Source organism: Arachis hypogaea, chromosome 15, assembly GCF_003086295.3.
Source record: "Arachis hypogaea cultivar Tifrunner chromosome 15, arahy.Tifrunner.gnm2.J5K5, whole genome shotgun sequence".
Lineage (NCBI taxonomy): Eukaryota > Viridiplantae > Streptophyta > Magnoliopsida > Fabales > Fabaceae > Arachis > Arachis hypogaea.
This window is the reverse complement of record NC_092050.1, coordinates 145,530,532-145,557,493: the sequence shown is the minus strand read 5'-3', so window position 1 is coordinate 145,557,493 and position 26,962 is coordinate 145,530,532. Positions and strand designations below refer to the sequence as shown.

The window sequence follows — 26,962 nt, the reverse complement described above, 5'->3', positions numbered from 1 at the left end:
ACTCATGATATACGGTTTTATGCAGAATTTCTCAAAGGTTGAAGGTTTTGATGTAAGCAGTGTTGCTATACCCCCCATACTCTTGCAGCCCGTCAATGCATCAACTGTCTTCCATATCACGTGAGTACAGTTTATGCACCATAGAGTTTGAAAGATAGGAGGACAATTCTTGACCTTTTTATAATATATTTTTATATTTCAAATTTTGGCTTTGTTTTGTTGTCTCAAATCTTGAGCAGACCTATCTTTTTGGTTGCAGAAGAAAAGTTTGCATTCTTAGAATAATTAAAGTTTTGCACATTGTCGAAATTTCAGATAGGATTATTATGTAATGAGAATAAATGATGAAAATGAGAGAAAGGTGACTTAAAGGTGCATTGTTCATTGTTATATACTCCTCTCAGAAGCTCACAGGAGATCATTACTTTAAATTTGAGGAAAGAAGATATTCTAATGTAGTAAATCCTTGAGAAATTAATTTTATGGGGCTAAAATGAGAGGTTATATATTAGTTTTCAGGAAAAACTGTTAAGTCTTTAAGACACCAAAATCATATAGATTCAGACTGCCTTCCTTCCTAGAACACAAGTCAATCATCAAATGAAAACTTTTTTCCAAAGCACCCAAATAGTTGAAGCAATCATATTTTTTTTTTTTCAATAGAATTTTATATCATAAAGATAAGGATGAGAAATATCCCCTTTAGGTTATCAAAATTAGAAGATAAGAAGAATCTCCAGTACCGTGTTCCCAAAGGGAAAGATGCCTTGGTTTCCCGCCCAAAGGAACAATTTCACAATCAACTAGAGTTGCAAGAGTATACTATGGGCACTCCTCAGTTTGACATCCAATTAGAGCACTAAGAGTATATAGAGGTTGAAGTTGTTGATCATAGCTGTTTTGTCTTCAGACAAGTTGGTTTTCAGCCAAGGATAGAAAGAATTCCAGTATAAGGAAAATAAAGAGTAAAAAAGGCTCTTACAATAAGGGGGCGCATTAGAGATACAATAGTTCATGTGCCTATTCTGATAAGTTTTAATCTTTTGGGACAAATAGTTTCATGACAAGGATTAACAACAGTAGAGCCTTACACTGCTTGATGGAGTTAGCTATATAAATCAAATAATGCCATTGTGTGGCTATCTTTGATCATGTCTATACGTAGCCTATTTATGTTTATATCTCGTTTGATTAGTTCTATAGAGTCTCCTTGTGTCTCCCTCTACCCAAAACTCATTCAGCTAGCTGCCATCTTATCCACCCTCTTGACTTGATGCTTTTTTTAATCTTCTCAAAGCATGCCCATACCACCTAATGTGAGAGGTTTGGACTCATGAGTAATTCAAACAGTAATTCAACTCTGGATATCTCTACTGATGCTTAAACACTATATTATTTCATTTCCTGGATATCTAAGCTTTTAGGTTCAGACTCATGAGTTGTTCAATACCTAGCATGGATATTAAAAGTTTCTGAACTCCTTATAATGCCAAATAAGCACATAAAGCTGTTTATTTTTTCTACTGAATTCGTTTTTTTTTTTTTTTTAAATATTTTCTTGGGGATCATGATTCAGGAAAAACACTCATGCTATCAAGGAACTTCCAGTGCAATGTCATAAGTTTAGAGTTACAATGTCTAATTTGTGGCGTTGCTCTTGTCATGGACCTGATCTACCCAGTTTTCTTTTATTAGCGGCCCGTGCTCTTTTTCAACAGGTTTTGCTTTCCTCAATTCTGCAGTGATTTATGCCTTATGTTATTATTTCTTAAATTCATAAATAGCTTGAAAAGTTCATGAATTTATGGGTTTGCTTAAACGTAGATTGTCTATGCGCACAAAAAATCTTTTGATGTGGATCAGTTCGAAGGACTCAAGTCTAGTTTCTGTTCTTTAGAGAATAATGCAGTCACGGTATGTTTATTTTATTTATTATGCTTTTTGTCAGTATTTTATCTTTTTATTTTTTAATAATGGCATTACAGTTGAACGAGTATGATAGCTGATGTTTTTTTTGAATGCGGTTGGAATTAATTCGCTGATGCTTTATTACCTTTATTATATAGTGCTCATTTGGATGTACTGATATATGTAGCAAATTGAAGTTGGAAAATCTAGGAACACCAATGTACAGATAAATTTATCTTCAAACTGATTCTGTCAATTGGCAGCATGGATTATACTTTTCAGAGTGAATATTTGGAGATATATTTGAATGCAACATTAGCTAGTATAATGATTGATATTAAGTTGAGCATTGTATAATTCAATTTCTTCTTTCACGTATATGATAGATTAGGACAACAGGTTATAGAATACTGGTTTTCTAAAATGAACGAATGCTGTCGGACTGGGATATGTAGTCTTTTCTATTTATTCATTTTTGGGTCATTTATAGCGTCTTTTTCCTTTATTATGAATATGTATGCACAAGTTCCCAGTATTTACCAGAAGATTGCGAAAATTGACTCTAAAATGCTGTTAGTTCTAGTAGGCTTATTATTTAATGTTCTAGCTCCTCAATATTTTGCTCTACTACTTATAAAACTAGCCTTTTAAATTGAGGTAAAAAGTTTCATTTGATGTTAACTGAAATAATCCTGTACTTTAGCTTTTGTAATTAGATGATGTATCTCTAGCAGATAGCAACTATGTTTTCATTACATCTGGGACTATGAATAAGGATGACCTTGTTGTAATGATGAAATAAATTTAGGACAGAATGAGGAACTCAACTTGAAATGTGTTATTGATGCATTTTCTGCTTCATGTTGCTCTTTATTTGTATAATGTTGTGTGGTGGTTCTGTATGGTTTTTTGAATTGTTGATGCTCGGAGTCCAAGCTTATGTTCTATACCTCATTCCCTTGAATGAATGTAGGAAGAAGGAATCAATTTGGTGAGCACTCTCATTGCTTCTTCAAGCCACCATAGATTGAAAAACTCAGTGCCCAAAATCATTGTTCCGCTGCTCAGTGAGCTGTATCTTCAGTCGAATTCTGATGGTAATTATTTGTGCTTATATATATATATATAGGAAGAAAATATAATTCTTAAGCATATAATTCGATATTATGTTGTATTTTGAATCTATTACTTTGACATAGTCTGGTATCTGTTAACTATCTTTTTTTTTTTCTTTGAATCTCATGTATATTTAACTTGAGCTATTTTTGTCTCAGATTTCAGTTATAGCATTGGTTGTGCATGGGTACATATTGGAGGATTACGCATTCATCTGCTGCTTAGCAGCTATAATGTTGATCCTGCCATTAAGTACTCTTGCAAGTATTCTCATATTGAAGAAATGGTATCATCACTTGAACTTGAAATTCAGGTACTAGAGTCAACGAATTTGATCAAGATTGTCTTCTTCACTTTGTAGCAGCTAATCGTTCTTGTTTGTTTGTTATTTTATGATTTGTACTCCTATGTACTTAATCTATTTGTCTTCTGGGTGAATTGGGTTATAATTATTGTTTTCTTTCAGGTGCGGAAAGAATGTGGGTATTTATCAGGACAGTTTTTCACAAGAGAAGCTGATAAAAGAAAGGCAGAAAGGCTAGAAAAGCTTCAAGCAGAACATATGAAGCTTCAAAGAAAGGTTTCTAAATTATTTCAATTTTGTTTCAACTTTCCAAATTTATTCCATCCAAAATTTTAAGCTTTGAATGATGTGAATATAATTACTGTCTTTCAGCATTGTGGTATCAAGATTTTTGTTTTGATTAAGAGATTGGTACATATCTAATTCTGATATCCATGCTTGGGTTATCAATAATAAACCAGGGTCAATTTTATTGGCATAAAATTTTCATCTCCTTTCAGGTCAAATGTCCCCATAATCCACATTATGGTATTTTTCCTCCCAATTATGTTGAAATCATAGAAGTCCTTTACTTCCTATGCATACTATTCTCGACATTGCTCTGCTAACTGATTCTCTCCTTCACCCATCACTTGTATTTGATAACCATTGGGTTGTAGTTCACCCATCTTTGTGTAGCCAATGCCATCAAACTTGTACGCTTATTTGCCCGATAGTCATCTAGCATTGCACTACAGGAGGATGTAGTGTTGTTTATGGTGGCAACTCAACGTCAGTCATGGTGGTGGCTATGGTGCTGATCTTCAAGTGGCAGTAATGCCGACCTTCTTGGTGCTTGTGGTAGTGTTTCTGGCACTTGATGGTGGTGCCAATGACACTGATTGACAGGGGTGGTGGTATTGGGGCTTGATTAATGGTAGTGGGATGGTGTTGTTCAAGGTGGAGTAGTTGAATCAGATTGATGGTGGCAGCATTACTAGCTATGTGCAGTGGTGACTTGTTCATGGTGGTTTTACTTTTATTTTGTTTCGACTTTTTACCGAACAAGTTGAAAGGGATTTTTTCTTTTTTGGCCATTAATAACTAGTTAGTTTCTCCCTTAACTTTTGCCCCTCAAAAATTTCAGGGTGTACCAATAGCCTTAATAATATAGTTGGGAATATACATGATATCAAGTTATTCTTTGAACATTTGTGTCTTTGAGCATCAATTTGGTTTTTCATTATTTGACATGAAATATAGTCTTGCACTTCAATTTTGTTCTTTAATTGATATCTTATATACACTGAAACGAAACAAATTTATTATAAAAATCTTCAAGGGGCTGATTTGGTCTACCAAGTTGAGAACTTATTTAAACAATTTCATTTGTTTCGTGCGTTTGTTCCGTTTTTGTGGGTACTACTGCAATTTACCTGGCATTGTATTTTTCTTGTTTCAATATTTTTTTTCCAAGCTGTTCTCTCTCTCTCTCTCTCTCTCTCTCTCTCTCTCTCTCTCTCTCTCTCTCTCTCTCTCTCTCTCTCTCTCTCCAAAACCTCCTGTGTCTAATGAGGTTCGATGATGAAATTATTTTGCATCTTTATTTCTGTTTGTATCTTTGTCGACATTTTCTGTGAAGCAACCAACATTGATCATTGTTGTTTTTACTTAGATTGTCTTCCGCCCTGAACCATGGAAATACAAGAAGTTAATGAATGAATGTCATGAGTTTCTAAAACAACTTGCTTTGTTGGAAGATTTGAAAAGCAGTATTAAAGTAAAGGAATTTCAACAGGTTGCTGATCGGGCTCGGAACTGGCAGGTATAACTACTTAGGCATGTGTTGTTGGTTGAACTAATTTGAATTACTACTATTTATTGTTATTCTATATGTAACTCAAATCACAGAAAATTTTTATTTGTGATTAGAACAACCAATGCATATTTTCTTCTTATCATCTGAAATTAAAAAATGCCGAGTAAGAACATTGGAAAATAATGGTTCTCAAGTCCTATTTATTTTGAGGTGAGAAAATTCTATCAAAATGGGACAATATGTTAGAACCCATTGCGATGTGATAAATAGGACAAGAATAACATGCTATAAAAGGTGGACAGATGAAATGGTTCTCAGTATGCTTGTGAACAATAAAATTTCCAAGAAATTGAAGGATTCATGAAAATTGTTTGTCATGGAATTTCCTCAATGACAGCTTGACAAGCAAGGTAGGTATTGGTAAGAACTAATAAGTGGAGACAGTTGGTCTCGGATGCACGTATTATTCAAATTTGATACGAGAAGCATGCATGAATTCGGAATAAAACAAAGAAATGATGACATGCTGTCGTGAGACAGATGTAGGAGGCCTAGACCAAGATGTATTGCCTGTAAAAGACATATGCTTCCTGTTTGTCCAATTCTTACATGTAACAACTTTCATTTCATTTATTTTAGTTTTACATTAGCTGCCAATTTTGAATTTCAGGAAACAGCAACACATTTCATTGATCGGTTGACGGATGAATACGTTTGTTTTAATGATATTATTCAACCAATACAAGTTGCTGTGTATGAGATAAAATTCGGATTGTCACTGATTCTGTCAAGTAGCTTGGAAAAAGAATATCTTGCTAGACTTGGGCTTGAAAACATCATCCTGGATATGGTATTTTGTTTTTGTTGTTTGTTTCTACCTTTTTTTAGCAATTTGTTTTGAGGGGTTTTGGTTTTTGACAACTGACATGGTGAGCTTTGAATATTGCAGGAAATGCTATACACAATTATGCGCTTCCCGCGTGCAACTTCACGCAAGTTTATCTCTCTTAGGAATGACATTAGACATGACATGCATCTATCATACACACTTGATTTTGGTAAAGGATTTTACTCGCTTGATATTGCTTTAATGGAAAGGCTTATGTGTCTCTCCAGTGGCATTGCTGCTAATATGAAGGTACATACCAATGGATTGAGTTATGTAAAATAACTTTCTCGATTGTTTAATCAATAGAATCAATTTGTTTTTGTTCATCCGTTTGTAACTGGATTAAGTAAAACAGGTATCTTCATTGCAATATCGAGCTTCTGTCTATCAGAACATTCTTGTTCAGCTTGCACATTCCATAGCACATGCAAAAGTAATGGATGTTAAAACTTATATGGTCAGTATCTTTACTGTAGTTTAAACTTCTGCTGAATCATTTGTATGGAATTCTACAAGTCCTTTCTTTAACAAATATTTTTTGCATCAGCTCTTGCACAAGATATTTGATGAGTTTGCAACCCTTTGGATGGGTATGAAAGTTCATGCTAAGTCCAAAAGTGATTATGAATCTCAGCAATACAAGTTTAAACCTCGAGCTTTCCAAATCGAGAGTGTTATTGAAGTTGACATGCCAACTCTTGCAAAATTAAGTGCAACTGAAACCTTTTCAGAATGGGAACAATTTTCTTCCGAGGAAAAACCCAATGATACAGTAATGCTTTCAACTTTCATATCCTTTATTATTTGTTTAGTTGGTTAGTTTCTTCTGAGGAAAAACCCTTTGACTCAAATGCAAGTGTTTTCCAACTCTAAATATCCTTTTCTAGTTGATTAGTTGATTCTATATGTATATTTGAAATGAAATTTATTCTTTCAATCAGACGGAACAGTCAATGGAATGTGAAATATTGGATGAAGAATGGAAGGAACTGGAAGAGTCTATTGTTAGCAATGTGGTTCTCATTCACAACCAGTTATTTGGATCTAGTGATCTTGTCCAGACTGTGAGTTTGTCTCTACTTTCTGTCTCCTTTGCTTGGATTGGCAAACTTGATTTATATGTTGTGTTTAACAACGTTCGCGTTTGGTTCAGTCGGGATCTTTCAAGGTTTCTAATGAAGATTGGTTGCATTCCTTTAGTGACTCGTATTCTTTGGGAATTGATTTAATGAAAGGTAGTAATCACTGTTTTTGTTAATGTTTGCAACTTTTGTTTCTGAGCCTAGCTCATGTATCTGTTTCCAACTGCTTTCAGGAATCCATTCTTCAATTTTGCCTGGATTAGATGTTAAACTGATGCCAGAGCACTTACTTTATCTCTGTTTAGACTATCAGAGGAAGTTTATTTCATCTCACAAATCTGACACCAGATACAATTTTTACAAGGTGTGGCTGTTACTTTAAGATGTGTTTCTTCCCCCTTGATGTTTCTGTAGTTGCATGATGACATGTATATCCTTTTTGTTCTTCTCGGTACTAGGATCCAAATGCTCCAGAGATGGCAAATATGTTGAAAGTACTTGCACCTCTCCGTCGGGAGATCCTATCCGTGCTAAATGAGTGGGAAAATCATAATGATCTCCAGAAAATTTCAGACGTAATTGACATGCTCTTGTCTCTTCCTTCAAATATCCCGTTAGCAAAGGTAGTAATCATGACTGGTTAGACTGCAACGTTCCTTACAGATTGTTTTTATGCAGAAAATGTAACAGTTGACTTGGAAAAATTCCTATGTATAATGTAATACGGTTATTATTTATTACTGCTCTCTAATAGTAATTGTTTGTAGGTACTTTTCTTGTGTTGAATATGATTTCAAGTTTTTCAAATCCAATCTAACTGTAACTTTAACCCAATTCAAGCCTTCTTGTGTATCTGCTATCCTTTTCTGTTCAAAAGTTTATTCTCTGGAAAGTTTTAATTCAATGTTCTCTTTTGAATTAGAATGTTGTTTTTAGCCTTGTTGAATGTGAGAGAAGGAGCGAGACATAAGAATTCCATTTGTTTTAGCTGAACAACAGAGACTAATTTATGTAGCCTGAAAAGGGAATCTATACATAATTGCAGGATATACACAATTAACTACCATATCCTAAGGGTTCCTATAATATGCTAACTCATTTATTCACAGATATTCTAACAAGACTCATGAAGCTTAGTTTAGTTGTATGCCATGGGTACACTTTCTTAATTTTTTTTATAATATATTGTGTTTTCTAAGCTATATCCTTTTTCCCTACTTCAGGCCTTCTCAGGATTGCAGTTTCTACTGCACAAGGCTCAACTTATGCAAGAACATGGTTCAAAGTTCCCCTTCCCAGGTATGAATCTTCTTTCAAGTTTTGTTTATCCATTGTGTACTCCCTAATATTACTAATTTTTCTGGTTTAACTTGCTTGTAGATAAATTGAATAATATTTATGATCTATTGTCATCATGGCAAAAGATAGAACTGGGCTCTTGGCCTGGTTTGCTTGATGAGGTGATGCATGGATATGAGCATAATGCTGGCAAAGTAAGTGGAAATTCACTTCTTTTATTTTTTTTTTTAACCTTCATCATAAATGGGCTAGATATGATCCCTGACATGCTGGCAAAGTATTTACCATTTCCTCTTTATTTTGATACGAATAAAGTATCGTTTTTGTCCCCAACGTTTGGTGTATGTCCTATTTGTGTCCCTAACGTTTAAATCATCCTATTTGTATCCTTAACGTTTATAAAAGTGATTAAATGTTATCCTACTATCAATTATACTAACAAATCAGATTATATTTTTCAATTATTCTCACTTTGATGTATTCATTCTCAATTAGGTCTTATTTGGATGTGTTCGATTTTAATATTATACCCATTATTTGTGTTTAGATTCAATTATGTCCCTAGAAAAGTGAATTATGTAAATGTTGTAGAAATTAGTTTCAACATCTGAGGAGCTATTTTTCGGAGTAGATCATCGATTCTATCCCAGACATTTATATTCTAACTTCAAGAAGAGATTTTTAAAACTCAAACTATAGCGCTCATGATGTGTAATTGACGGCAGGATAACATTGAATCACTTTTACAAACGTTAGGGATACAAATAGGACGATTTAAACGTTAGGGACACATAGGATTTACCCCAATCGTTGTGGACAAAAATGATACTTTACTCTTTTGATATTGTTTTCGTTTCACAATAGCTTTCAGGTTTGTTAACGTTAATTAATTGTACACTTACGTAAGAGAATTTTTTTTGGGCTAAATATACTCTCTCCTTGGTTATCTTGTATCATGAAACATCTCTTTGAAAATGTTGACATTTCAGATAAAGGTACATGAAGTGTGTGTTTGGATTGACGTTTATCAAACTAAAATTTGAATGAACTTGATTTTATAGAATTGATTTTGGATAAAAGTGAATTTGTAGCAACGTGATTTATGTTTGGCAACTCTAGAAAATTAATTTTGATAGAATGAATATTGTTTAGATAATGATAGTTAAAATCACATTTAAATAGATGATTACTAAAATAGACATGATATTACATTATAATATTATCCTTTCAAACATGTTTAATTTTTTTATACTTTTTTAGGTTTTTTAGTATATCTTTATATAGTATTTTTTTAGTACTCTTTTGTTATACACTATAATTTTTCACTGTTATTATCTATGGTTATTTTTGTTTAATTTGCTTACCTAATAAGATCATTAATTGATATTATGGTTAAAAGAATAACTTGTTTGGTTTATTCTATCATTTTTTAAGGTATATACATAAGAATTTTAGTTTTAGTTTTTTTTTTCAATACTCTTTTTTGCATCGTATTCTTTTAGTACTTTCAGTATTCTTGTTTTTAGTTCTATTTTGAATTGTAATTTTCTACTAATTATGATTTTATTATTACTTATGGTTAAATTTTTATTTAATTTGTCCTTTCTAATAAGATCAATCATTCATATTTTAGTCACCAAAAAAAACTGAGTCACAAAAAAAAAAAATCATTCATATTTTAAAAGAATTACAATAATAAACAGTATACAAGAATTACGCTGTCAAATTTTACAAAACTGAAAAAAATAGAATCCATATTTTTTTTATAGTAGTACTCTTTTATTTGATACTATTTTGGATTATAATTTTTCACTACTTATAATTTTGTTATTTTTTTATGGTTAGTTTTTTATTTAAGGAAAAATAACTATTTGTACTCATGAACTTTACGAACGCAGACAAAAGTACTCATTAAAGAAGAAAACTAATGTTGTATCCATCAAAGATGGATTCTGTACGACAAAAGTACCCAAATTCTAAATTTATGTTGAATAATAAAATTCCAGAATTACTCCCATCATTATCTTCAACCCCTTCTCTCTTCTTTCCCAAATCTCAAACACCTCCATTGAGATTAGGGTTTTTAGGCAATGGAGGTGTTTGAGATTTGGGAAAGAAGAGAGAAGGGGTTAAAGATAAAGGATGGGGTAATTCTGGAATTTTATTAAAAAGTCAACATAAATTTAGGATTTGGGTACTTTTGTCGTACGGAATCCATCTTTGATGGATACAACGTTAGTTTTCTTCTTTAATGGGTATTTTTGTCAGCGTTCGTAAAGTTCATGGGTACAAATGGTTGTTTTTCCTTTATTTAATTTATCCTTCTTAGTGGGATTAATGATTCCTAAGATGAATTGTTATTTGTGCCTCTTTGAAGAAAAGAATAAAGGGTAGAATTGATAAAATAGGTAAACGTAACAAGTGAACGCAACGCATAAGCTACAACTTTTATAACTTATCATAAACGTGGGTTGAGAGTGAGAATATCTGCGTTCTGGAATTAAAAAAAAAAGCCAAATGAAATATTCAAGCGTTCAAGAAACTTGAACGTACTTTTCATAGTCAAAACGCTAATCCAAACACATCCTAATTGTTTTATTATCTAACATGTTTCTTCATGCAAGATCCTCTTTTGGTCTTTGTTGAATTATTGTTAGATAATGGTTAGTAGTTTAGATGGTGCATTAACGCAAGTAATATATTATCTCGCTCTCTCTCCCAGGTCTAGTCGCTCTAATATTTCTGCTGAGTAACCATGAATCTTAATATGGTAGCAGAGCGATGGTATCCTCATTGAGCTCTCTGAAATTCATCTGCTGTCACAGACTCTCTTCTAAAACCAATATTACTTTAGCTTCTTATTTTCTTCAAACCCAGAATTACATGAGCACAATTTAACAGAATTTGTATATTTGAATGAGTAAATATTCTGCTGATATACTGGCAGATATTCTGTCAATATCCTGGCATAATATCCAGTCCCTTATATTGCTGGTTGTAATTAAATTTTGTACTACGAAAGATGGTAACTTCTTAAATAGTTTGTAACTTCCATAAAGTAAGGAGAAAAACAAAATTGTGAGAGGCAACTAGTGAGACCTGCGCCAATTGATCTAGAGAAGGGTTTTGGCAACTTTTGGTTGTTTGGATAAGAATGATCTTTAAATTATATTGCAGTTACAGTTCTTTATAATGATGAGCCAGCAAAACCTTTTCTTTATCGTTGTTACTTTTGTTGTTCTTATGAATATCCTGATTTTTTCTTTTATGCTATATCTTATTTTCTTTCTCACTTGCTTTTGTTGCAGTTATGGTTTCCTCTGTATTCGATTCTTCAGACCAGTTCTCCATCTGCACAATCCATTGTCCAGAGGCATGTTCGAAACAAAAGCTCATTCTGTTGTTCCATTTAAAGTTTGACATCCTTTATTTTTTTGTTTTATCTTTGAACCTGTTCTATTGATTTACTGTATTGCAGCCTGGAAGACTTCATTCAAACATCCAGCATTGGTGAATTTGGGAAACGTCTCCAGCTTCTTTTTGCTTTCCTTAAACAAAACCATATAAGTGTGTGCCTAGACTATGATTCCAGGTATGATTTGTTTGTAGTTCTAGCTGTTGCTTTGTCTCCTAATGCCCAAGAATAAGGAAAACCATTATGGAGGACAATAGATATTATTGTGTCACTTTCTCTCCCTCAACAAAATTCAACGGTTTTTATGCCATTAGATATGTTGATGAATAGTTAGCATAAATGTGTAATATTTGTCAAGCAAGTTTTATTTGAAATTATAAGTTATAACCCATTTTCTAATATTCTCTTTGTTAATTGTTAATTATAACGACAGGTCTTTTCGGATTAAGCAGTTGGGATACTTATACAATATATTTGGTTTTTATGTGCAGTTCTTACCAATGTAAGTTCGTTAATCTTGCTCTGTATTCAATTTTTTGTCTTTTACTTTTTCAACCTTGGGAATCTATGAACATTGAATTATGACACTTATTGCAGTGTATTGAAGTACATTGATGCCAGTAAGAAAGAAATTGAGACTGAACTAAAAGAATTGGTGAAACTATGCCGATGGGATGATAGTAAGAGTTATGCATCAATTGAAAAGTTGAAGAAGAGCCGGCAAAAGCTGAAGAAGCTTATGCAGAAGTATACTGTATGTGATCCTTGAATCTCTAAATAACATTTTGATAATTAATGCATCAGTCTTTGTTATTTTTTATTCTTTTAATTTATTACCTTATCTTTCTCTGGTTCAGCATTATATGTGGACATAAGCAAATAATCAACTAACTTTACCTCTCCATTCCTTGAAATATTCTACTTTGTGAAAATTCTTGAAGAAAAAAAGTTAGGTGTTGCTTCTAATACATCATATGATTGCGTATTAAAACTTTTTAGTCTACCTGGTGAACCTTTTTGTTGAAACACTGAACTTGGATAATGCTTGGCCTCTCTCCCACTCCCACTAACAATAACCTGGGAAATAAAATACACAGGTAATAGTAGTAATGAACACTGTTTTTCTTGATTGGCAACACTTATGAATGGAGTCTAAATCGGAGGCATTTCTTCTCCATAATGAGGTGTAGAAGATGTGTAGTCTATTATAGCAGTTACTAACTACAATCAGCAGTTGGTTGTTAGCGACAACTGTCAATAATAGACCTGTAACTGCAGTAGTGAGTGACAGGACCAATCTGCCCCCATTTATTCTACTATATATTCTGCTGTATCAGTGTTTCTCAGTCATAATAACTATCTCATATTCACTCATATTTTCTAGTTCTCCAGATTTGCTCATCTCTTTTTGGTATTAGAGCTAATTTTTCTGTGCAACCAACATCTTTTCCTTTCACTTTTTTCCCCTGGTGTAATCAACTTCCCTTAAATTACGATTTTTTCTGTTATAAGAAACCATTATAAAGTATATAAAACAAGTTAGGGCCCTTGAAGGATACCAAACATTAGAATCATGTTAAATCCATAAATCCATATGAAGTTAGGCAATGAACACAAGTATCCATGTATTTTTCCTTCTCGGCTCATTCTTTTGTGCAAACTTCTCTCCTCATCCAGCTGTCTATTTTCCAGCGCTGCATTTTATTCTTCCTGCCTTATATATGTTGTCTTCTTTCCTTTCTCATGAAGGATGTTCTGCAAGAGCCAGTGTTGTTATTCCTCAACCAAGAAGCTGCACAAAGAGGAGCCAAAGCTCAATCTTTTCGTGGGCACAAGCTTATTTATGATGTTATAAATAAGGGCTTGCTCAGTGGTGCAGTTGATTTGACATTGTTCAGTGGTGAGAACAGGTTAGTTGACATCCAATATAAGTTGTACACTTTATATTTCTAATCTTTAAGTTGTTAACATGTCTTCTCTGATGTAGATCACTGTGGTTTGAGAAATGTGGTGAAAAATTGGATAAAGCTTTGCAGAATTTACAGCTTAAGAGAAATGTGCAATTTTTGTCAACAAAATATGAAGGTAGATTTCGCTCTTTTCATATCCTGTACTACAGTGTGCTAGATACATATTCCGGTAATCTAGTGTTCCGGTACTCATGCAACATAGAACCATACTAATTCAATGGAAATCTTTTTCCTTATTTCTTATTAAGAGATAATTAGAACTCAAACTTGTGATTCATTGACTTCATTCTTTTTTTAAAAAAAAATAAAAATAAAAATTTTGGTTTGTTTCTTGTCCACAATTTTTTATGACCTTGCAATTTGTGCAGATATTGGAAGCGTATTCAGAGCTTGTGGTGTCTCCCAGGATAAACTTCACTTGCAGGGATGGAAAGACATGTGGAATATGATTGAAAACATATATGACACAGCTGTTCACTGTGGTGATATTTGGAACAAAGAAAAAAAGAGTCGTGGAAAGAGAAGAGCTTTGTCCGATCTACTTAAGCTTTTAGAGAGCAGTGGGTTGTCACGACACAAGTCTGCATATGAGGAGGTGGGAAACTTAATATTTAGTTCCCATGAAAGTTAATATTATGTCTTTATTTTTTCTTTTTAGAAAAAATTCTAACTTCCCCCCTTTGATTCCCTTAATATTTTTATACATATAGGATCAGCATAAATCTTGGTGGTTTCTTGAAATTTTTGGGAGCGTGGATCATTTACTATTAACAAATAGTAAGCTACCTCTTATAACATCCGAAGATGGTGCTAAAATTGAAGATAAGAATGTCCCGGAAGAAAGCATGCTTATAGAATGGAAGACAGCTAGTGAACATTATTTCAAAAGTGTTATATCTGTGCTTTTTTTGCAGCAGATATGCCTTAATCCTCATAAAGATATAACTCTTGAACAGGTGGAATCTCTCTCTTCATATTGGCACTCCTATGGCTCACTAAATTTATGATAATTTATTTATTGGTGATTAGTTTTTCTTTTCTTTTTCACTTTTATTTTTAAAGATTTTCAACATATACTTTCTGGAAATGTTTTTCACATATATATGTCAAGTATACTTTATATTTCTAAAGTTTTTCAAAAATACCCCTAATATTTAATTTTATTTCTAACACTTGAAATAAGTTTCAAGTTTACCTTTTTGTTGAATTTTTTGATGGTCAAAGTCGAAGTTTCAATACACCATAGTCGTCATCCTCAACTTCTCTCTCATCTTCCTTATCTCCGGCCAGCAGCCAACCCCACCTCCATCAGCATCATCATCTCTTCATCATCATCATCTTCATCTTCGTCCACCCCACACTCACCCACACCCACACCCACTGTCAACACCACCTCCATTTCCTTACCCTCAACCTCAACCTAACCACTACCTCCACTTCCTCAACCTCAACCTCAACTGAACCATACTGTGTAATGACAACTGAACTATTTAATATTAGTGACCCACTCTGTCATCGCTGTCAAGCTTATGAATACTTTTACCATTGCCATTTTATATGTCTAAGGTGTGAATGATTTCTGCAGGTTGATAGGTCCAATTCTTTCCTCAATCAGCTCATTGGAATACAAAAGAATCAACTGGCTGCTGCCAGTGATTTTGGCAAGCAATTGAAATGTTTAAGAGAATGTGTTTATACTCTGGCAAATTTGTTTAAAGTTTCCTTGGATGCTGATAACAGTACTGTTGATATGTGTTCTATTATTCCAAATCAGTTTGCCACTTATAAATGCCTGTGGCAACAAAAAGTAAGTGTCCTCATTTCTTCTTTATTTTGATATTTCTTATTGACTGCAGTGCTTCTGATGTTCTTTTCTCTTCCTGCAGCAATTATTTGATAGTCTATGTGCTGTGTCACATGAGCAAATGCTTTTGTTGAGGACATTAGAACATAGCCATTTACGCACTTGTGAAAGAGCATGTTCTTCAGCCAGTCAGATGATTGCTTATATTGACGAATTTTTACCGTCGTTCTTCAAATCAAAGGTTCTGCTGATGATTTTGTTTCTAAATTGCATTGAATTTGTGCTAGTTTCTATTTCATTGCATTTATGTAAACGTGTTACAGACCTACCCTTATGTTAATAAACTGGATATATACACATACCAAGTTAGAGTGAGGAAGAATAGGGGGACAGCTGAGGATACACCAGGGAGATTGGGCATGGGGATTGGGTTAATCTAGTAGGTCCTGTTATTTTAACTAACTTGCTGACTCGGCTACTAGGATTTGTGTGAGAGGCCATGTGCGTGTGTGATGCTGTGTAAGTGCGTGGGAGGGTTATTATTTGAAGGGGGCTAAGGGTGTTAATGTGGTAGGGAATCATTTGCCTAGGCATTGGAGAGTAGGGGCTGCTTAGTGCCCCCTCCCCCTCCCTCCTCCTCCTCCTCCTCCTCCTCCCCCCCCCCCCCCCCCTCCTCCTCCTCCTCCTCCCAGAAGTTGATTTCGTTGATTCTCTGTAAATTATTTTTTCTTCCTAAGAATATTATATTGATTATTGATATCAGTCTTGAGGTTGTGAATCATGCAAAGTTCTTTATTAATCATTCCTATTTCTTGGTATATATCAAAACGTAATACAGGAATCATTGGATCGTTACCTGATTGGGGGGACGAAAGCTGTCACTGCATTGACTTCAACCACACATATTTGCATTGTTACACAAGATATGGAGCAGCTGTTAACCGAAAATTTCAAGGCTTTAAATGTGTTCAACTCACGTCTTCTAGAACTGTGGGAGCATGATCCTGATAGGTGCAAAGTCAAAGAAATTTTGATTCATCAATTTCAAGAAATAATTGAGAAGGTACATGATCTGTTCGTATAACCTTTTCGAAACCTGATTATTTGATTGGGAAACTCAGTTGAAAAATCATTTACTTCTCAGGCAAAATTAATTGAGGAAGAGTTAACCATTGCGAAAATGGAAAGTTCCATTCCTGTAGAGTCATCTGCTAAACACAGCTCTGATGGAAAAAGCTGTGAAGAGCTCAATGCTGACTTCGATCAGGCCCTTGCGTCTACATATAAACATATTGCAACTGTTTTCCAGAATTTATGTTTGTCTAGCAACATCCCTACTGTTGAAGAGTCCTTGGTAAATCTTGGCACGGGGGAATTGCTATTTCAGTCATTTGTTGCAAATCTCAGCTTGGACATGCTCTGTGATGAGATTTTCAAAACAGTTGCTTTTGGGGTAAGTTTGGTTTTGTCTCGGTACTGTTTCTTGCTAGATAAATCAATCAATGATGGGTTTTCTGTGTCTCTGTAGGAGAAGTTGGTCAATCATGCTGACAATAAAGTTAACAGCTATTCTTGCAAAGTAGGAGCCAGCTTTAGAGATCTACATATGCTCATGGACCTATTGCTGAATTTCAGTAAAGAGCTCATGGAAAATTTCTTAGACATGCACAGATCTGTAAGCTTAATTATCTCTTATCTCATCTTATGTATAAGCATACAGTTTTTTTTATCTCTTTATCTCATTTTTTTTTGTTTTTTCATTCCAGAGCTTATTTTTAATACTGTGTTTTTATAGTTGCCATATTCTGTTATAATGATTGATTATAGAAAATCTCATCTTCTGATGTACTGATAATTGTTTTCAGAGTGTTTTTTTGTGTGTGTGTTGTTTTTTTTTTTGGGGGGGGGGGTATAAATTGTCATCAATTCACTGTCATTTTCCCAGTGCCGAATTTGATAATTTGATTGGAATGCCAACTTGTAGGTTTCAGTTACAACTCATGTGATTGCAACTATTTTAGCGTCTTTGTTTTCGGAAGGTTTTGGAGTTTCTAATGAAAACCGGGATGAAGATGGTAACCTCAAATCATCTGAAGATGCTAATGGAACTGGCATGGGGGAGGGTGTAGGACTGAATGATGTCAGTGATCAGATTAATGACGAAGACCAGCTGCTGGGATCCCGTGACCAGGTTAGCAACCTCAAACCTGCTTATTTTGTAAGTTTTGATGAGGTTTTCTGGTTGGACTTGGAATTTTAAACTATATTTCTTGTTTATATTGGATGGTGCAGCAAAATGAAAAATTAAATGACTCCAAGGATGTCCCTAGTAGCAATAATTCTGGTATCGAGATGGAACAGGATTTTACAGCTGATGCAGTAAGCCTAAGTGAGGACTCAGGGGATGATGAAGATATTGATGGTGAGAATGATGAACTTGAATCTGAAATGGGGCCAACTGGGCCAGATAGTGAAGCAGTTGATGAGAAATTCTGGGATAAGAATGAAGATGAAACTCCGAATGATTCAAATGAAAAATATGAATCTGGACCTTCAGTTAGGGATCAAGATGGAAGCACTAAAGAGATGAGAGCTAAGGATGATGCCACAGATGAAACTGGCAATGGTAATTATGACGAAGGCAATGCTCAGAATGATGAAACTGCGAGCCAAGATGAAACTGGGGATGGAGACAATGTAGAAGAGTTGAATATGGACAAGGAAACAGCATATTCTGAATCTACTGGGTTGATGCCTGATGAGTTAAATCAAACTTCTGACATGGATGAGGATTTGGATATGGGGGAAGATGCAGAACCCATGGAAGAGGGAGATCCTGAAGGACAAGGTGAGTTAGCTGAGAATGAAATGCAAGAAGGGGACCAGGGGGAAGAGACAGGCCCCCCTGATGAAATTATGGAAGAAGTTCATACTGAAGTTGATGCAACCACAGAAAAGGAAGATGTTGGACAGGGCCAAAAGAATGCCGAGATGGATCTCATGGATCCTAAGAAAGATACATCTGAATCTTCTGGTATGGTAAACGATCAAATTTTCACTGCTAAATCGTCATCACAGTCTAATGTTGATCGGCAGACTTCCAGTTCTGAAAATATAACAGCAGAACCTGAATTTTCAAATAGCCAACATAATATTGATAATCCTGCTCTCTTGGGAGGCTTTCCTTCTAATAGTATGTCTGAGATGGATATTAAGATGTCAGATTCATCAAATACTGGAGGAATCAATGAAAATCGATCTGAATCCCATCTTCCGCAGAATGAGCATTCATTTATTCAGGAAAATCAACCTAATCCTTATCGAAGTGTAGGGGATGCACTTGAGCACTGGAAGGAAAGGGTTAGGGTGTCTGGTGATCTTCAGGAAAATAACATGGAGCAGCATGGTGAAATGGACGATGATAATGCAGATGAATATGGCTATGTTTCAGAATTTGAAAAGGGGACAGATCAGGCTTTGGGGCCTGCATCAATGGAGCAGGTTGACAAAAATGTTAATGGTGACACCGATAAAGAATGTCTTGCTGGAGAAAAAGATGCAGCTATGCAGATTGAGAAGAAAAAATCAGAAATAAATTCTCTGAGTAACTCCTTGTCTTTCCCCAAAACTGAAAAAAGGGAGCAAATTAATATGCCGGACATCGAGAAGGCGCCAGATGAGGGGTCATATAAACCTGTTACCGGTCAACGTATTGATCTTGAAAATCGCTCTGAAGATTTGGTTTCTTTCCAGAAATCATACTTAAGCGAAAACACAGAAAAATTAGGACAACTTTCTGTGCATGACAATGACTTGGGCAAAGGTCAAGATGCTTCTGATGATCCTAGTTGTGAGCGCGATGCAGCTGCTCTTTGGAGGAGATACGAGGTTAGCACAACAAAATTGTCTATGGAGTTAGCTGAACAATTGCGCCTTGTAATGGAACCAACTGTAGCCAACAAGCTGCAAGGGGATTATAGAACTGGCAAAAGGATAAATATGAAAAAGGTAAATGCTAATATTCTTATGAATAACATTTTATCTGCATTTTGGTGAACTTACTATTGACTCTTTTTTCATCACTTTCAATAAAAAAAAAAAAAAAATCAGGTGATTCAATTCATAGCAAGTTACTATACTAAAGATAAAATATGGATGAGGCTGACCAGACCCAACAAGCGTGACTACCAAGTAGTAATTGCTGTTGATGATTCACTCAGTATGTCGGAGAGTAGTAGTGGTGATGTTGCTATCGAAGCTTTGGTCACGGTATGCCGTGCCATTTCTCAACTCGAATTGGGGAGCTTTGCTGTTGCAAGCTTTGGAACCAAAGGAAACATAAAGTTACTACATGACTTTGACAGGTCATTTTCTGTGGAGGCTGGGATAAAGGTTAGTTGGATCAACATAAAGCTTGGTTCTCTCTTTAGTTGACGTACTCTCTTAGTTGACGTACTCGAATTGTATATTCATGAAAACCGATCTAACTGTCGATTTGAACTACTGATGAGCAGATGGTCTCTAATTTGACATTCAAGCAAGAGAATACTATAGTTGATGAACCAGTTCTTGATCTGTTAAAGTATTTGACCAACAAATTAGATTCTGCGGTTGTACAAGCGCGCCTTCCATCCGGTCATAACCCTCTACAGCAACTTGTATTAATAATTTCAGATGGTATTTTTCATGAAAAGGTATCTGATCACATATCAAGGGAGTTTTTTTTTTTTTTTTTTTTTTTTTTTTTTGTATTTTTTTTCATAACGCTTAATTTCTTTGCTGACTGGTCTACAATATTTGATGTCTCCAGGAGAGGTTGAGGCGACGTGTTAGAGATTTATTGACTAGTAATCGATTGGTTATGTTTTTGGTTCTGGATAAATCTGAGAAGTCAATTATGGATCTCATGGTATCTTCTCTTTTTGCGCAACTTACATATTTCATGAGAGCACATCACACTTTCCCCTGATCTTGACCTCGTCGAGTTTTGCAGGAAGCATCTTTTGAGGACGGAACACCAAGGTTTTCCAAGTACATGGATTCTTTTCCGTTTCCCTACTATGTCGTTCTGAGGAACATTGAAGCACTGCCAAGAACTCTTGCAGACCTACTTAGACAGGTAAATGACCCTGCCTTTCCTTTTGGGAGAAAAAGGAAAAATTTTTTAAATTATTTGTGAAAATGTAAATGGTTCTGTATGTTTAAAGTTTGCAATGCTTTCTTCTGTTAATTTTTTTTATTGGGGTGATTTCAGTGGCTGGAGCTTATGCAGCATTTGAATTGATGCAGTTATTCAGAGTGCAAGTTCTCTTATAGAAACATTTCTAGATTTTTTTTTTCTCAATTTTGTATAGTAGGCGAAAGAAAATTGTATAGTGCTACAATTTTATATATGCAAGTTTCTAGTCTTTCAACAACAAAATAATGTATGCAAGTTTCTCAATTGAAACTTGAATGAATTGTTTCAGTGGATATTTATTTTATCAGAAATACTACAATAGTTTCTACAGAGAACTACATAAAAAACAGAGATTAGGAATTGTTGGAATACAGTGGCATGTAATCAAATAAACCAAGGGATGATGATATATTTTAATTTGGATTAAAACACAGAATATTTTAGCCATATAATTCGTGGAAATTGGGAAGAATGTAACCCCTTTGAATCCTCAAAATTAAGCTGACATCAAAATTGTTCACCAAAATCGAAGCCTCAAAACACATGAACCTATGTTCACGTTACCTAGTCTTCATAAACAAACTCATAATTGAAAGCCAAAATAAATCACCTTCCCATGAACAAGTATGTTAAATAGTCTAACTTAAAATGATGTAGTCTTGTAATGAAATTTAATTACATGCATCGACATTTAGAACCTTTTCCGCTACTTAACTTGGAACGTCATTAAATTCAATTATACTCGCGGAAAGTATGAAGAGTTACATGAACAAGAATGGTACAAATTTACTATATCCTATTCAATCATCATATTTTTCTTGCGAAAAATTATGTCAAGGAATAATTTGTCTAGTATTCTAAAATATTAAGAATTAATTTGACAATTTCTTTTTATCAAAATATAATTTATTCGATATAAAAATCATTAAAGATCAATTTGGAATATGACACTTGTCTTATGATATGAGGATTGAGTAAGTACGATGAAAAAGGAAACAAAAATTCAGATAATTGAAATATCTATAGCACAAGTGCACAACTATATAATATTATTATACTAGGAAGTATGACTTCTCATTCTATGTAAAAAAAAGTATGACTTTTCATAAAGCAATTAGGTTTGCTCAAATTCTCACAAGGAAATCATAAGTCCCTCGGTTAATTTTATGAAAGAAAATAGTACAATGCATGGTAAGTTGGTAGCCCAAGGAAGAAAACCCTTTTAAAGGTTGAACTATTCCATTTTATTTTATTTATTCATTTTGCAATTTCACCAAACTTGGTGGGGTTTCCTACTTTCATTCCACTATTATTCTAAAAGAAGATAAAATAAACCCATTACTATTATTCTAAAAGAAGATAAAATAAGCCTACCATATTAGTCCATTACTTTAGTGTATCATGTGATTTTACTTTTTTTTTTTTTTCTGTTAAAGTCATGCTCATATATTCTTCTTTATGATTCATCTCAAATCCCTTGTTGTAGCAGATATACTCTCTAATAAAAAAGCTAATAAAGCAAAACTAAAGCTACACTTGTCTTTATCTCTTCATGTTCTTTTTCTTTGTCCTCTGCTCTTTCACTTTCAACATTCAACCCACTAACACAAATGCAACCCAACATTTTTCTATCATACATGTTAATTGTATTTATTTTTGCCTCGTATATCAATTCAATACACTTTATTCTTTTATAACGTATAACTGATCTGATCGTAAAAGAATATGTATGGACTTGATATACAAGACAAAATAAGTACACAAAATATTTCTTTCGATTTTAGGCTCCAAAATCCATGCCACCCCCACATGTTTCAAACACTTTGGTTAGTAGGGTCACATTTTCTTTAAACCATATATTACACCAAAGTGTGTGCTATGAATATTCCTTTTTGTGCAGTCTCAAACTCCCATGCACATTCATGATCCATGATCCATGTCATCACGCATCATGCATTCTTGGTGTTTGTGTTTTTGCCTCTGTGGAGTGGGGTCATATCAATGTGAAGAAGAAGGAGGGAAGAAAAGTGGGGTGGAATCTCTTTGGAGCTTGCCATCCATGACCTTCACTTTGCTCATCTTTTCTTCACACCAATGCAACTGTTCTTCACTCAACTCACTCATTCTCAACACCCTTGACACCACTTTCAGGTCTATCAGAGCCATTACAATCTCCATCTCTTCTTCCACTTTCAGCTTCTTCCTCCTCAAACACTTGCCGGAACGCCGAAGGTCCTTAACCTTAATCTTCTTCTGCATATACATTTAATCACGTAATGAGTTTTGTTAATGAAGTAAGTCTTTCAAATGACTATGTTAGGAAGACAATAATCTAAACTTACTCTTAACTAACATCTATAATTTCATATATATATAACATTGATAAATATATACTTATTACTTTTAGTGTTACTCAATTATTCCAACAATAATTACAAAATATAAAACAAGATAAGCGATAATTAAAAAGGCAAAATAAGGTAATTTTAGACCGTTTTGTACTGATTTTTATTGTCTCCCAAACATTTTGTTCTTTTAGAATAGTGACTTTTGAAGCTTTTATTGTACTTTATGCATTGAAAACTTAAGAAGCCAATGAGAAAGTAATTTAGAATTTAATAGCTAAAGTGTTTTATAGCTAAAATATTATGGAATGATATGGAAAGCACTGAAGCTAATGAGAAATTAGTTTAGAATTCGGTACTTGCTTTATGGTTAACTTTCTTGATAAGGCGGAGTAGTGTTGGATCAACCAAGGCCCTTTTGTTTCTCCTAAAGTAGGATGCTAGAATTTGACATGGTCTTTCTTTATCAGCTTTCAGGAAACTCATGAATGTTTTGATCCCATCTTCCATTATCACAAGAAATGAAGCTGAAGATATTCTTGTGTCTAAGCCATCTTCCTTCTGATCATCATCTGATTCTTTAATACAAATAATAAGAACAAAACTCAGTTATTATTAATCAGTATTCAATAATAGTGTGTATAATTGGATTATGTACACTCAATTTCTCATGTACCATGTTGCATGACAAGTTATTTTTATGATGGTTAGAAAGATAAAGGTAATTTACAAAAGTGGAAGTTGACAAATAATTATATGACATAAATCAAAGCAAGAGAAATTACTTACTTTCATAACATACCATAGGTATCCTATGTATATCAATTTTGAAAAATGTTATTTTTGCTATAAATCTTTCAACTTCCAATTTTAATGAAATATTTTACTATTTTTGCCTTCTACACTGAGTTAATGTATATTTCTTCAAAATTAATTAAGTACATATCGATTTAAAGGACGAAACAAAATAAGTATACAAAATATTTCTTAACGAAGCTATCATACCTCGATATTCGGGCACTAGAAGCAATTTAGGAGCCATGAGCCTGACTCTAGCATAAATCTCAGGCCTCCTTCCATGTTCATAAGGCTCATTCTCAACATATCTCTGTAACAAAACTTGAAACTGTTGGAACTGCTGTGCAATAGTGGCTGGACAACCAGGATCAGCAAGGTCAACCCTTGAAGCTCTTTTTGACTGAAACTTCTTGTAGTTCCAATTAAGTGCTTCCCAAGTTATGCAGATTTGTGCCACATATGCTGCTTCTAGTTCATTGTATGGGTTATGGTGGATATTATTATCACCTTCTAGTTTCTTATTTGCAGTTGAAAACTTGTACACAATTCTCTCTGAAATTGACCTTGGAGCCACCTTAATGGATCTTAAAGACTCTGATTAAATTGAATTGTTACTATGTAACTAAAAAGATTAATACATTAGTATAATTTAAAGGACAAATTACACTCTCCTCTTCTGAGATTTAGTGAAGATAAATGTAATTAGTCCTTATCTAAACTTGCACCAAAGGTTTTAAACAGCTGCAATCTCAATCTAAACCAATGGCGTTTTTTTTTTTACCAAAGTGTCACTTTTTCCGTATCTTATTACTAAAAATCCACCCTTTTTAAACTGAGAGCAACGTTAGTTACATGACCAACAAATATTATTAAAAATGAAATAACAAAGGTAAGAGTAACATCTGAGTACTTAGTTGTAAAAGATGGAATTTTGATAATAAATTTCGAAAAAGGTGACATTGGTAAAAAAAAAAAAAATTATGGGGTAGCCAGAATTAAACAAGGAACAAGGAGAGAGAGGTAATTTACCAGTTTCTTGAAGTTTCTGTGCACTAATCCTGTGAAGGAATGACATTTCCTCATCATATTTTTGAAAAAGAGTGTAAGATTCCCACTTGGGGCAGCTTCTCCTTGATGATGAAGAAAAAGGGTCTTCAGTTCCACAACAAGAATCTTTGATGGAACTCCTCCATTCAGAGGAGCTCTTAGAAGTGGAGCCTACAGTGCAAGAATCTCCAAATATTTCCTCATCATATTTATTATTATGATCCTTTTCCTCACCAATAAGTTTCTTATTATTAGTACTGTCCAATTGTGTAATAGTAGGACCAGCATGCACATAGAAGAATCTCTTCTCATCATCCCTTGTGATCTTGTTTGAATCTTGCACCTTCTTATTCTTGACAAGTCCAACACCAACTTCATCATCTTCTGCATAAAGTAGAATCAAGAACTATGTTGTGCATGTGAATAATAATGATGTAACAAACTAAACTATATAGTCTTATAGCTATGATGTGAGATGTTACCATCACAGTTTTTGTCTCTATCCAATATGTCACTTTTTGTCACTATCTCAACTGGGACAGAATCTGGAACAGAATCAGCATCTCTTGCTGGAAACAATTCTTTTTCTTCTTCTTCTTCTTCAGTTTCTACTACTACTTCTGGTTCCTCACTTCCAAAATCTGAAACCACTGGTGACTTGTGAACTGAAAAGGTTTCTTCTGAATCATCTTCTTCAATGAAGCTCTCTTGGGGGGTGATGAATTCTTCATGAGAGAGATTCTGATTATGTTTAAGAAACAAAAGGGTTTCTCCTCCACCAATGATATCTGCTACTATATGATCTCTCTCCATAGAATAATCCTCATCATCATTATTATTATTATTATAACTTTCTTGAATCTCTTCATCTTCATCATATTCAGAAGACACATATTCATACTGCTGATCCCTGCAACATAACAAACAAACAATAAGAAACCAAAACCAAAAACAATTATGTTAACCAAGCATGTTCTATTACCTTTGGAAAATGGAGTAGCTTCCAATGAAGTTGATGAAGTTGAGAAGCAAAATAGAAGAAGAGAAGAGAAAGATGAAGAGAAGCTGAAAAGAGCTTGAGACATTGTAGAAGAGTCTAACAAGAGCTTCTTCTTTAGAACATGGTGGCATTTTCTTTCTGTCAATTGCTCCAAAGGGACTTCACCACTAAGCAAAGTTAAAAAAAATATAAAGTGGCCTTAGTTGCTTTGCTTTTCTAACATGCATATCCAAAAAACATTCTAGACAAAAATCTCTTATTTATATATTGCAAATTGTTTTTGTTTAGTTTCATGAACAAGGGCAAATCTGTCATTTGGACTCAGCAGGATATCCTCCAAGATTGAATAATTGTGCCTTCTTTCTCAACATCTTAAAAGTATATACTTAAAATGTAGAGTTTAGAAGAACATTCTCTTGTGTAATCACTATCTATATTTTAGTATGAATTTGACTAATTAAATTTAAGGTTTAATTATTCTGTCGGTTCCTATAATTTTATCGGATTTTCAATTAGATCCTTATACTTTTTTTCTTTTCGGTTGAGTCTTTATATCATATCAGATTTTGTAACTAAGTCCCTACCGTGACAAAAACGTTGAAATTAACAAAATATTCTACTAAGCTATACAGAATATTCAGTCGAGTGTTAGGTATATTCGTTTTGTTTAACAGAATATTCCGTTAATTTCAATGTTTTTGTCACGGCAGGGACTTAATTACAAAATCTGATATAGTATAGAAACTCAATTAAAAAGAAAAAAAAAGTATAAAGACCTCATGGAAAATTCGGTGAAACTATAGAAACCGAAAAAGTAATTAAACCTAAATTTTTTTTGGACAGAATAATTAAACCTAAATTTAAAATAGTTTTAGTTTTTTTTTGGTCTAGAATCTAAAATTATAAAGGAAATAGATTTGTTTATTATTTGATTAATTATGTACTAATTAAAAGACATATTGTGGAATTATTATTTTTTTTTATTTTTTTTCCCTCATAAATTTGGAT

The 26,962-nt window shown here is 33.9% G+C and overlaps 2 protein-coding genes across 4 annotated transcripts in view; one reads left to right on the top strand and one right to left on the bottom strand.

Moving 5' to 3' along the window:
* LOC112751123 (midasin) overlaps positions 1-21,094 on the top strand; it is a 43,186-nt gene extending 22,092 nt beyond the window's left edge. Inside the window, exons 41-77 of the mRNA XM_025800175.3 lie at positions 26-120; positions 1,577-1,718; positions 1,825-1,914; positions 2,882-3,005; positions 3,183-3,337; positions 3,491-3,604; positions 4,983-5,132; positions 5,797-5,976; positions 6,076-6,264; positions 6,371-6,472; positions 6,563-6,787; positions 6,957-7,079; positions 7,169-7,250; positions 7,331-7,461; positions 7,556-7,720; positions 8,321-8,396; positions 8,478-8,590; positions 11,705-11,769; positions 11,875-11,988; positions 12,245-12,313; positions 12,409-12,565; positions 13,561-13,721; positions 13,799-13,896; positions 14,150-14,376; positions 14,492-14,737; positions 15,367-15,588; positions 15,668-15,826; positions 16,424-16,648; positions 16,730-17,038; positions 17,114-17,260; positions 17,570-17,776; positions 17,878-19,593; positions 19,696-19,977; positions 20,100-20,279; positions 20,396-20,494; positions 20,579-20,704; positions 20,840-21,094. Coding sequence (XP_025655960.1) covers positions 26-120; positions 1,577-1,718; positions 1,825-1,914; positions 2,882-3,005; positions 3,183-3,337; positions 3,491-3,604; positions 4,983-5,132; positions 5,797-5,976; positions 6,076-6,264; positions 6,371-6,472; positions 6,563-6,787; positions 6,957-7,079; positions 7,169-7,250; positions 7,331-7,461; positions 7,556-7,720; positions 8,321-8,396; positions 8,478-8,590; positions 11,705-11,769; positions 11,875-11,988; positions 12,245-12,313; positions 12,409-12,565; positions 13,561-13,721; positions 13,799-13,896; positions 14,150-14,376; positions 14,492-14,737; positions 15,367-15,588; positions 15,668-15,826; positions 16,424-16,648; positions 16,730-17,038; positions 17,114-17,260; positions 17,570-17,776; positions 17,878-19,593; positions 19,696-19,977; positions 20,100-20,279; positions 20,396-20,494; positions 20,579-20,704; positions 20,840-20,869 — 7,095 coding nt within the window. The 3' untranslated portion in view covers positions 20,870-21,094. The remainder of the gene's footprint in view (positions 1-25; positions 121-1,576; positions 1,719-1,824; positions 1,915-2,881; positions 3,006-3,182; positions 3,338-3,490; positions 3,605-4,982; positions 5,133-5,796; positions 5,977-6,075; positions 6,265-6,370; positions 6,473-6,562; positions 6,788-6,956; positions 7,080-7,168; positions 7,251-7,330; positions 7,462-7,555; positions 7,721-8,320; positions 8,397-8,477; positions 8,591-11,704; positions 11,770-11,874; positions 11,989-12,244; positions 12,314-12,408; positions 12,566-13,560; positions 13,722-13,798; positions 13,897-14,149; positions 14,377-14,491; positions 14,738-15,366; positions 15,589-15,667; positions 15,827-16,423; positions 16,649-16,729; positions 17,039-17,113; positions 17,261-17,569; positions 17,777-17,877; positions 19,594-19,695; positions 19,978-20,099; positions 20,280-20,395; positions 20,495-20,578; positions 20,705-20,839) is intronic.
* A 1,115-nt stretch (positions 21,095-22,209) lies between these two features.
* On the bottom strand, positions 22,210-26,240 carry LOC112751122 (uncharacterized). 3 transcript variants are annotated; one of them, XM_025800171.2, is made up of 6 exons: positions 25,937-26,240; positions 25,437-25,864; positions 24,937-25,338; positions 24,115-24,501; positions 23,473-23,687; positions 22,210-23,017 (listed from the first exon to the last, which is right to left on the bottom strand). In XM_025800171.2, exons 1-6 carry the CDS (start codon positions 26,083-26,085, stop codon positions 22,763-22,765), a joined length of 1,836 nt encoding a protein of 611 aa, XP_025655956.1. In that variant the 5' UTR covers positions 26,086-26,240; the 3' UTR covers positions 22,210-22,762. The 3 variants fall into 3 exon arrangements, with proteins under 3 accessions (XP_025655956.1, XP_025655958.1, XP_025655957.1); XM_025800173.2 differs by having other exon boundaries at positions 23,473-23,681; positions 25,937-26,181; XM_025800172.2 differs by having other exon boundaries at positions 24,937-25,335; positions 25,937-26,181.
* Positions 26,241-26,962: the final 722 nt, after the last annotated feature.